This window comes from Equus przewalskii, chromosome 9, assembly GCF_037783145.1.
Source record: "Equus przewalskii isolate Varuska chromosome 9, EquPr2, whole genome shotgun sequence".
NCBI lineage: Eukaryota > Metazoa > Chordata > Mammalia > Perissodactyla > Equidae > Equus > Equus przewalskii.
In genome coordinates, this window is record NC_091839.1 from 66,851,559 (window position 1) to 66,864,019 (window position 12,461).

Here is a 12,461-nt window from a genome sequence, read left to right on the forward strand (position 1 = left end):
TTTCCAGCTCCTGCTCCAGATAGTGGCCTCCTGCAGTTGCTAATTTCTGAATTGCTGTCAGAATTCACCATCCTCTGGTTTCTCAGCTCTCCTATCAGCTATGTAACTAATTCCCTGTGTTAAATTTCTTCTTTCTGAGACAGAGTGGCTTCCGGTTTCCTGGCTGACATACTACTTGCAGTAATTACAAAGATAATGACCATAAAAGAACAAAAGATCTTCATGACGTATGCCTGCTCCTGAGGGTTCAGTCTAGGAATCTGGGTATTTTAACCATCAGAATCACAAAAAAGGAAGGTTTCCCCAGCCCCTTTTGAGATGTGGGGGACATCAGTAGTTTAACCACAGGTCTCAGGGCAGTTCCTAAGGTGTTCTGGGGCGGCGCCAAGTGACCTCTGCCCGGAGAAGTAGTAATTAGCACTTGGTCTCAGATTTCCATCTCAGGAGGAAAAATACAATCTTATTGCCAAATGAATTTTTTTTTCCTGCTTCTAGCTTTTCATAGAAATATCATGGGCAAAAATGTAACATTTATTTGGAGAGCAGGAGAGGGATATGTATGTCTCATTTTTCCCTTTACATCCTTTACTCCAAAATAGGATAAAACATTTATTTTAGAGAATATTCCACATTCATTTTAAACAGAACATCCTCTACAGTTAATCAATAGATAAAGACCCTGGAGAAGTCTTTGCTCCTGCCTGGACGTGCTGAAACTCCTATTTAAAGAATGAGCTGTGTACATGAGCCAAGAATGCTTTTTGGTTTGGCAGTCTTTATCTGATCTTTGGAAGAGGTTAAAAGCCCAGATATACAATGTGGAAATTTTAAAACTTCTCCTTAATGGAATCATCATTGAATGAAGGAGACCAAAGGAAGAAAACATTTACAGATTGTTTTCTTCCTACACTTTTCTAAAGCAGCAAAATAAATCCAAGATCTTGTTAAAATTCATTATATTTATTTGCCTTTTAATCATGGTTTTGACATACTATATGATTTTTATCTAGTGTTTAAAGAAATTCTGTGTATTGATTTATAATAGTGACAAAAGTCACTTTCAGATCTTCAGGGACGATTAATCTCTCTAAGATCCTTTGTTTTTCTCCCTCTCTGTTATTTGCTCATTTATATCAGCACCACCCCTATAAGTTGCAGACAAGAAGATAAGGTGGATGAGGGTGAAATTTGAATCAGTCATTTTTGTCACCTGTTAGAATGGTGGAAGAAAGGTAGCTTTCGAAAAGGAAGCTGAACTTATTAGAAAAAATATAATAATATAATTGTTAATGGATTTGCTTTTTTACATTACTAGAGAGCGTTACAAAAAGGCTGCTGTGACTACACAGGACTTCTTTATCATTTACATCACTGATAGTGTCCCTCAAGTCTTTCATTGACCAGAAGCAGCCAGCCCCAGATGTGTGGGCATGCCAGTGAGCAGCCTTCATTTATGACGGCTAAAACAAACAACCCACCCCTCATTCTCCCCAAAACAAAGCAAACAAACAAGCCAAACCCTAGCAGCTTTGAGAGTATTGGATGAGTCTGTTGGTCTTACCAATAGCATGTAGTCCAGAGGCAATTAAAATGGAGGAATACAGCTTAGACTCCTGTGGGTTTTCCCTGAGACAATCGATATATTTTGAACACACTAACAGATGAGAAAACTGTTCTATTTTTGGTGAGTTTGCTTTTGCAAGTACAGTGATGAACATTTTCTAATGACAGCTTATAATTAGGTATCTTTCAGTTAAAGTAAACACCAGATTACCCACTAAAAATAGACTCTATATTCAACTTTGCAGATAGAAGTACCACTCTGAAGTTACTTACTTGGAGGGCTTAGCAGGGGCAGTGTTCTGTTGCAGACAAACTTAAGAGGAAAATTATGTTTATATTCTTTTGAAAAAGGTTTGAGACTTTTTCTCCATTTCTTAGCAAAGTGTTCACTCTTTACCAAGTGCTCTCTTAGGGCCTCCTATACACGGGATAGAAAGGTACAATTGGGTTGAAAACAAAGATGCGCCAGGTGCCATATTAAGTTTTTTATTTATATTAATGAACACACCATGACACCCCTCCTTTTTAAATTTCATTAATTTTTTTATGCATATTTGCCTTTTTTCTAGTCTTTGGCTCTATGAAAACAAGAAACAAGTCTAACTTGCTGCATACTGAATCCCTAGGACCTAAGATAGTGTCTGGAACATCCCTTGTGCTTAAGAAGTATTTGTGACATGAACGAATGAGCGAAAACAATGACACTACAGGGCGAAGCATGTGAATAGGAGTTTGCATAAAGTGCTTTGCTGTCCCAGAAGGAACAAGGACAAATTAGGGGAAGAGAGAGGGAGACAGGTCACAGGCACGTAAATTGAAACTTAAAGGAGGAGTAGGCATTTTCCAAGAAGGGCAGAAGACAGACTGGGAGGGCCATTTCAGGCAGAGTACAGAAAAGTGAAGGTGAGAGTGTGCCACACCAGGGGAGGGAGGGGACTTTTACCCAGAATCTGGGGGCAGAACTATGAGTCCTTCTTGAGAAGCTAACAGTCTTATGTTCTTGTGGCGGGAGAACCAGAAGAAAAGGGAGGTGTTACTCTCACATAATCCGTGTCCCCAGTGCTGTGGAAACTAAGGCTTTTGTTTTTTCTCTGGGGTGGGGCGACAGGTAAGTGGACTCTCAATCAAAATCACTTTATGCTTTTTTCTTTGGATGTGATTAGTTTTAAGGCACTGTAAGTGATTTTCAAACATATAAGCTGATTTGGGAAGCAATACCGGTTCTTTCAGAAGTTATTTCAACAATCTTCCCTAGGTCATAAAATTGATTTTGTCGGCTTCCAAAGCTACTCTGGGATGAAAACAAAACTATAATTTAAAAGGAGGTGTTATTTGTAGTTACTATTTTATTTTCACTGGGTTATTTGAATACATCAGTGACACAATTGATAACGGTGTTGCTACCAGTGCAACAGTCATGCAGGTTGATCCCTATTTCTTTTCTTCTACAAATACTAAAAGAAAACCTCTTGTTCTTCAATTAAAAAAATAAGTGGAAAAGTCTTGAATTAGTGCATGATCCAGGTGTGAAGAAAGAGCTGGACATTTCCATCTTTTCATGTCAGAAAATAAGTGCTAAACTCTGACCTTGGAAGATGAGCAATAACACATGTTAGAAGCAGTCTGATCAAAGGACGGCATCCAGAAACAGCAGCTAAAATAATAGCAATGCGTTGTCACAACAAAACAACCTGGAGGTTTCCCAAGATAGAGGAGAGATCTTTCTCTCAAAGGATGTAAGAGTTGGAAATAGGGGCTGGAATTCATGGATTGAAGGCATAATCCTGTCAGTTGCATATATTAGCTTTTACATATATTAGCTATTTTCATCCTCAGGGAAGTAGGTATTATTACTCCCATTTTCTAGATGAGGAAACTAAGCTTTTGATGTCTTGTAATGTGGGTGTGGTGGTCTCTCGTCTATGGATGGAAAATTCCTGGCTGTGTGCTGTTGTTTCCTGCTCCAGCTTCCACAGTGGACACCAGCCAAGGCATAGTCTAGCTGCTCCACCTGGGCTGGTCGCTCCTCTCATTTTACAGATGAGGAAACTGAGATGGGAAGCCTTTAAGGGCTTGTTCCAAATCACACAGGAAGTCAGTCACAGAGCTAGGTTTGGAACTCAGTTGTCTTGATTCCTCATGAAGTCCACTTCCCATTGGCCCAACCGCACCTACTTTCTACCCTTTCTCTACTGCATGATATAAAGAAGAGACTAGGGGGACTTAATTTATTATAATAGTGGCATCTAAAATGTATATAATTTTGGAGCTCCTGGCTAAGACTATGTAAGTCACAAAGTTATCAATTTGGCACCAGCAAGATAGAAGAAGAGTGTGAAGAGCAGTAACGGCCTTCGGGTTTATTTAACCAGTGACATTAAAGTGTTGTATTGAATGGCAGAGTGGCCACGAGGTTTTGCGCAAAGAAGGAAGAGAGTTTGTTCTCTTTCTGTCACTTACTAAATAAAGGCCTTGGGTCACAACAAGCTAAAGCAGTCATGTCCATGAAATGGGACCCATCGCCCTGGGCCCACCTTGGGAAGTTGATATGGTGGTCTCCCATCCAGGTTCTAGGAGGTGATTCTAAGCTATGTGTTTCTACTTTCCACAAAGAATTCCAAAAGAGTGGAAAGTCAGGAACAAAGTTCCCAAAGATTTTGTGAATGAGTCATTCATTTGTTTCTCCTAGGAGAGTTAAAAAACAAAATTCAACAAAATAAAAAACTCCCAAGTGCCAGTCATTTTGGAAATGCTATTTGAAAAGCAGTACATTTTATGGTCCTGTTTGCAGATTTATGAATTAATATGTGCTCATAGCCTAAGGCCAAAATATCCTAGTACGTGGAATAGTTTATTAAAAAGCTGTACATCTATCACTGTTTTGTAAGCTTTCATGGTAATTTGCATTCACTGGGGAATTAAATGGATGTGTGACACAAATTTACGTTAATTTATTCAGTGAGCAATGGCATGCTTTAAGGGGATTCAAAGTGATCATAATAATGGTGAGCAAACACATCTTTGATGGTTAGCATTGCAACCAGGTAAAAACACCTGGGATGGGATGAAAATGAAGGGGCTTTTCAGAGGTCATTTCCAAGAACATCTTATATATTTATGTGACACATGGCCAAACTAGGAATTCTATGTAGTCTGTGTAAGTGACAGTCATATTAGAACTCAACAAGAACAGAAGAAACAATTTGAGAACTGACTTTAAAAGCAGCTAGGGAGAGAAGAAAGCAAATGAAACACTCACTGAATAAAAATAGGGGTGACTGAAGCTAATACGTTTGAGATTCTCTCGATAAGAAACAGTTATGTTTAAAAATTCAGTATGAATCTGTTTCTAAAAGATATAGGTGTGTGGCTTACTGCTCAGAAATGCTTTTGTAAAAAGGATGAATCTATGTTTCCAAAGTGATCCAGATTATGTTTCAAGTTGTTGTGTTTAAACCTTTAAGTAGAAACACAAACACAGAAAAAGGTACATATGCTTGTCATGACTTGCTAGTTAATTCATTATTTCTTCTGCTATCTTGAGACTTCCACCTACCTGTAACTTAAAATTGTGGTTCTCTACTTTAGCATGCATAGGAATAACAAAAAGTGCTAGTTAAACATAGATATTCCAGGGTTCCACCACAATTCTGATTTGCTAAATTTAAGTTAACATTCTGGAATCTGTATTTTAGGAAGACTTACAAGAGGTTCTGATAGAGGTGAACGGTAGCCCACACCATGAGAAATACAGCCTGAGACCAATTTCCAAGGGAGAACTCTGAATGTACACCCTTATTTTGGAGTGGCTAGTTGGATATAACATATGCTCTCATACATTGTTCTTTTTTATTGACATAAATCTTACCAAATCCCTGTGTATGGCAGCACAGAGCTAGGATAAAAAACAGTTCCTGACCTTGGGAAAATCCCGCAGTTTCCTCATATTTAAAATAAGAGAATTGAACTAAATGCTGTCTAGATTCCTATGTAGTTCTAATACTTTATATGCATATCTGATGCCTGGCAAATATTTCTTGAAGATTATGACTCATGTGTCGGCCAGCGTGGATGGCAATTAGCCAGGAACAAACAGAAATCAGTCTTTGGGCCATTAAATCAGTTAAAAAGATTCAATAAGATTCCCCTCCCCACCCTGACATTTCAGCCACAACCTAGGGAGCTGGAATGGCAATTAGGTACATGAACTCTGTGCTTAAATGAAAGAAGATTTATCTTGTTTTCCTAAAATTTTAATTGTCTACATATAATTATGAGAAATTAGATGTATTGATTGCCAAGCTGCCATCTCTTTGTGGATGGCTGACAATAAGTATAAATAAAAATCATGCTTAGAATCCTTTTCAATAATTCTGTCACCAACAGAGTAAATACAACTGACACCATTTGTGTTACAAATAATTGAATTCAGAAAGTTCCCATTCGACTAACTCTATGTTAAGTGAAAAACCAATTCCCTTGCCTGATGCTTTTGAAATAATCTTTTTATATGAGACAGAGACTATAAGATTAAAGTCATAGAAAACAACAGCAGACTATTAAAATAGTAACACTGAAAAAACTATATTACAGAAGTCAGGACTTACAGTTTTCTTTGGTGTAAATTCTATACAAGGCCATATGTGGTATCTTACTGATAAAAGTGGCTTAAAAAAATATGTTCGTTGAGAGTCAATTTCAGTCACAAACACAAGTTGACTCTACACTTCCTTAAAATGTCTATAGATAGCAATAAAAAAATTGTCCATTCCTATAATTGTTTATTTAAAACAACAGCATGTTATGTAATGCTGGTTGTTTTTTTTTTTAAATAACTGCTTATTAAGACACTTGCAAATAGCTGCAGCAAAGCCTATGAATATAAGGCGGAGTCTCATTCATTGATTGATTGTTCACCAAAACATTCATTGCTACCAAGAGGAGAGGCTGCTCCAGGCACCGGAGATGGGGGTGAAGGGGCAGAGGCCAGGTAAAGTAACTTTCTGTTCTCACGGGGCTTCACTTCTAAGGGGTGTTAGACAGACAATAGACAAATAAAGAAATAAATATGTAAACTAACAAGTGGAAAATAAAGTAAGGGACAAAGAGTGATGGGGAATTTAATATTGATTTGTCAGGGAAGCCACTCTGATAAGGAGCCAGTTGAGCAGAGACCTGAAAGAAGTGAGGAATGAACCATAAAAACATTGGGGAAAGAGTTCCAGGCAGAGAGAATAGCAACCAAAATGTCTGAAACATTCTAAAAAGTACAATATGAATTTGAAAAACCTAGACTTTTTCAAAAATATTGCAGGCTCTTCTGTAGCTGCAGTCCTCTCTTTTCTATTAAGCCTCTTCGACCACTCAAATCCTAGCAACCTCGTGCTCCCCTGAACCTCCACAGCAGAGCTGAACTCATCATTTAACACAACTCAATGCTGTTTTGTTTTGTTTTGGTGGTGGAGCGAGTCTGATCTCCTTGATTGGATTGTAAATTTAAGAACAATCATCATACTTTATACCAATTCTGACATCAACTCCCCGCTTCTACCCCACATGACCTGGTGTTAAACATGCTAGATTCTTAATAAAGGTATTTGACCAACCAAAGGCTGTGTATGCAAAACTATTTGCAATTTAAAGTTTTTAATGGAAAATGTTTCCTTGTCAAGAATCTCCGGGTTTGGTATGGAATCACTATCACGGTCTAACATTTCCATTTGCAACTGTATGCACTCACCCTACATATACAAAAGCTTACTTAAAAGGAGAAAAACAAAACAAATGAGATATATTAAAAGGCTTTATTCACAATAGAGAAATTTTACAAATATAGTTTTTAAAAATTATGTGTCAATCTATTATGTTTCCCATAACATTAGAGATTTATATAAAGTTGGAAATGACAGAATGGATTTACGTACAAATCAAAAACAATCAATGGAAAGAGTGGCTAATACATATGGAGTCATGACAAACAATGAGTTCTGTAAATTGCCATACGCCTTATGTATGTAATATTAATTGCACAAAGTATACCAAAAACATATGCACAAACACAAAATTAAGTGCTGTTTTAATTATTCACCTTTCAGGACATGAATAGATATGTAAACTTAGCTGCACAGTTTTGCAGAAAATGAATGAAAGACAGTGTCTACCTAAGGACTTCAATTGTTTAAAATAACTAATGCAAAATTTAACTTTAATTAAATTATATCACCGTAATATTAATCTCTTATCTTGTTTACATTTTTGGTGTTTTGGGACTTACGTTTAAAAATCCAAGTTCTAGAATTGAAAAACTTTGTTCTTGCCAGTGGCAGAGCAACATGTAGTACAATCCTCTTGCCTATTTATATTAGCAGACAAAAGGTACATTAGAGTGCAGTGTATACACACAACCTGATTTTAGCATCCGACCTGCTGCAGAAAGCCCTACCAGCTTTGTGCTCTTTCAAAGCAAATTGAAAAGCAGAGAAAATAAATAACAAATTGCCACTCCAAGGACATTCACATGAAAATTATAATCTAAATACATACGGCCCAATTTTGGCAATAATCTTTTATATGTTGCCTTTAAAAGGCAAAAAGGGAAAAAAGGACTCTCACTATCCATTCATTTCATATCATAAGGTGAGCTGAAGATATGAGTGGAAGAAGTTATTCTGGGTCACAGAAACACATTAACATGGCAATAATGATGTACTAAAGGATCTTTTCCATTTACTAATTTTATTAATTTCTTCTTCGACATATACCAATGTACAACACTGAAAAAAGAGCAGGTCACACAAGGTGGTCTTTTCAGACAACGGAAGATCTTTTGAAACGCTTTCAAAAGCTGAAACAGCTAAAACAATTAAGTCTATGGAGATCTGAGAAAATAATTATCCTAAAAAATATAAGGGTGAGCCATATAAAATTGCTTATATTGAACAGTTTTAAACTACAAATGCAGCAATTTCATAGGCTTCAGCCTAACTCATGGCAGTGCACTGATCTATCTGACCGGTGGAAGTTAACAATGCAGGTGGTCAAACTCTTTGTGCCTCAGTATGCACATCATCATATTAGCCCTTTCCTGGGAATATAGTTAAAATATGAACCGATATGATAAGAAAACACAAGATGTCACCAAATCTATTCTTGGGAAAACCACTCATATCTCAAAACAATGCTTTGAAGAATCATATAATTATTTTGATCTGCTCCAGGATTGTGGGGGATTGGCAATGTCCATTCCTATATATTGCTTCTAAGCCCGGATCTCTATGTTGAATTTAACTAGACAAAATATACTATAATCTTATTTGGCCTAAAAGTTTATTAGGTTTTCCTCAACTGAGCATGAATAGATACATTGGCAAAGCTTCTTTCAAAGTTAAATCTTGCTTTCATAAACCGAAATGAAATAATTTACTACCTTTGAGAAAGGGCCCTTTTCCAATCTGAAAAATCTGAACCAAATGTAATGCTTTCTTTTTCTCAAGAGAAAAAATTAAAGATGAAATGCAAACCAAAATCCATATGAAATACTCACCCTTTCTTTAGGGAGACCAATTTCTTCATATATTCAGTTAAAAGCAAAAGCTAGCCCACTAAAAGTTCCACTTTTCCCTTTAAAAAATGTAATTCAGTAATAGGAGAGCTCTGCAGAACTTGAAAGCTCACCTCGCTGTGCGGTAGGGAATGGAAAAAATAATTAACCAGTACACGATCCAGAAATGACACAGGGCATTTAAAGCAAAATTTGAGAACTAATTCACAAATTAGGAAACACTAATATAATTAACCAACAAAAATATACTGTGGTTCCAACGAAATGAGGTCAACATGAGACGATCCTTTTGGAATGACATTCTAATTTGAATTACAATGTGAGTGAAGTATTTTAGAAGACATTCTATCAAATAATGATAGACCCGCATAAGGAGGCTGTCACAGTTATAAGATCTGTCTCTGGTGGATAGACAAACCAGATTAATATGAAATCGAAAAGGAAAAAAGCTTCTTTAATATTTAATTTATTATTATGGCTTTTTGCAACATGGCAAAACATTACAGCTTAAAGCAGACATCATCTCCTCATAGAGGAGGAAAAAGTTTTGCAGTCAAATCAAAATTGTAATTAAGAGGTCATTGGTATACCATTCTACTCAGTTTAATAAAGATGATACGATACCTTCATGAACTCCAGAGATTACTTAAAAAAAAAAAAGAAAAGAAAGAACAACTTGTGATCCACTGATAGAATAATAAGGGCTATGATAAGGAATTTAGGTCTGTCAATGCTTCTGATGGTAAACATGAAAGACTGCAAAACAATTTTAGAACTTAGAATAATCACAGACCTATTAATAAAAGTTCAACATGTGCCTGAACACCAGAAAAGGAATTATGAAGGTATGCAGTGAAGGGAATGGAGCAGAAGAAAATATCAATTGTCTTTTTATTGTTCATTGCCTTCACTCTCCTTTCCATCCGAACAGAGTACAGGGAGCAGATGTGCCTCGGTGTTGAAGATCCAATGTTCCAGAGGGAGTAGGTCGTCATCAGAAAATATTAAGTACAAATATCTGGAGAGAGACATGAGTACGTGAGGCCCGAGAGACCACGTCAGGCAGTGAAACCACAAAGACACCACAAACGCTACATCAGTGTCTCCACGCATCTCGTGGAGAAGGACGGACAACAGGGAAGTAGAGCAAACCCTGAGGGGATATACTCCTTAACGTGGAGTGAAGAAGCTACTCTGGGCTTGGTACTGTGTGTGAGACCCACACAAAGCAGTCCCAAGTCATCAAACTTACACAATGACTGAAAACACACCTGCAATTACTGCCATGCGTGCAGAACGGTGTTCGGAAGCAGTCATACTTCGTATTCCCTGAACATGTTCATGATACAGACATCTACAAAGATCTGGCCAGGTGCCTCAGTTTTGAGAGTAATTTTTACTTACTTCAGCGTCTCTGCCAGGAAGAAACTTTGCTGCACGTCATCATAACTCTCACGGCTGAGGTAAACATCCCTTAGGCCCGAATAGCCTCCGTTCACCCGGCAGTGATTTTCCAGGGCCTACATTACAAAGAAGAGGGGAAAAAATGGTCACATTTCAGTAAACCGATTGTTACTAATTTTGTTATTGCATTGTCAAATTCAAATAAAATGAGGATTCAAATGGAACGATAGATTGTAACCATTTCAGGTGAAAATTTAAAAAAACATAAAATGTAAATGCAAATAAAGTATGAAAAATTACAGGACATATGGACAATATATCTCACCTAAATAGAAAAACTTCCACACTTAGTTTTGGAATAATTTTTCAGTGATTTTTACCATTTCTGTCTATGGTCTAGAGAAGGGTTTGTCAAACTATGGGCCACAGGCTAAATCTAGTCTGCTGTTTGCTTTTGTAAATAAAGTGTTATGGAACCACAGCCATGCTCCTTTGTTTACATATTGTCTGTGGCTGTTTTTTAGTTACAAATGGCAGAGTTGAGTAGTTGCATACGGCCCCCAAGCCTAACTCTCTCTGGCCCTTACAGAAAAGGTTTGTTGACCCCCTGGTCTTGAGAGATTATTAATGTCAACTGTGACGATAAACCTCTGGTTGAGAAAGTGCACTGGACCAAAATCAGCTGCGGCTATAATCAGACCATCCTATTTCTTAAAAATTGATTGTGGAGTACTAATTCATGATACTGGAAACAGATATAAAAGAAGAAAATGGAAAGCAGTGAGAAAAATGTGGCTGGTATCTATTTCCAAAATGTATTTTTCTTTTCTTTAGTCTGAGATGGAAGAAGATAGGATGAATCCAGCGGTAATTATCTAGAGAGAAAGGATCCTATATTCCTGTAGTTATCTGACTATAATGAGTTTTTGGAAAAGAGATGGGTTGGGCAGTGTATAAATGAAAATTTAGGTAACAACCTGAAATAACTTGCCCTCTACTTTGTCAGCTGCCCCTTAGTTGACTGCTCCTTGTACTTTGAAATTACACTGGCTGCTTTGCTGGTTAGCAGGCATATTCATCTCCAGGAAAGTTATTTTCTACTTATCACATCCCACTAATCCTATTAACTATATAGTCAAATAAAAATTTCCATTGTATAAAAATTGCCATCAGAAATCTGTTTCTAATTCATAGCATGTGGACAAAAATAATAAAGTTTAAGACTAAACCCCCTAATATTTATGATGAAATAAAGAACACAGAAAAAAACCATTAATAAGGAAACTCAGGTTTTCATGTCATTTTTCATGCATTTTTCAGTTTTCTCTTATGAATCAAAACCCTGTCCCTCTTTTTCTTACATGCATAATTACACCCCATTTTTCCCCCATTTCACCCAACTAGCAAGAAGATGGAAAGCACACATCATGCTATATTAACTTAGAAAAATCTTCATTAACTAGAAAAGGGTTTGGGAGGAAAACATGGCTCTAAGAATGCGGAGCCCAGCAAAGAGAGAGAGATACGGCAAATCTAGTGAGCAGAGACACTGTGCCGAGCGCTCAGCTTCCATCTGCAGATACTGATATTGAGGATATTGATTTTGCACACTATGGGTGGAGGGCAGAAGGGAGAGTGCACGGGGCCACGAGGAGAAGCATTTAATTACCAGGGTAAAGAAATCTAACTGACAGGCTGCATGAATAAAGAAAATCTCTAATGATTTGGTACTTTTTAAAAGCCACCAGGAAAATAAGATCAAGTTAAAATAAATGCTTTGATTATATTCTTAGTTGCAGACAAGGAGCCAAATAGGGGAAAAGGCTGCAGAAAGGAACTTGCAGGTCCTATTATTTTTTTCCTTCCTTCTTTTTTTGGATAAAAGTTCTTTTTGATAAAAATTCAAATACCAGATACACTGGAGTAGGCCAAA

At 37.0% G+C, this 12,461-nt stretch overlaps 1 protein-coding gene across 4 annotated transcripts in view; it reads right to left on the minus strand.

Moving 5' to 3' along the window:
* Positions 1 to 7,353: 7,353 nt before the first annotated feature.
* The window catches only part of MAN1A1 (mannosidase alpha class 1A member 1), a 162,613-nt gene continuing 157,505 nt past the window's right edge, over positions 7,354 to 12,461 (minus strand). For all 4 annotated transcript variants that reach the window (XM_008527151.2, XM_008527153.2, XM_008527152.2 and 1 more), the window contains exons 12-13: positions 10,529 to 10,644; positions 7,354 to 10,142 (exon numbers count right to left, since the gene is read on the minus strand). In XM_008527151.2, coding sequence (XP_008525373.2) covers positions 10,016 to 10,142; positions 10,529 to 10,644 — 243 coding nt within the window. In that variant the 3' untranslated portion in view covers positions 7,354 to 10,015. The remainder of the gene's footprint in view (positions 10,143 to 10,528; positions 10,645 to 12,461) is intronic.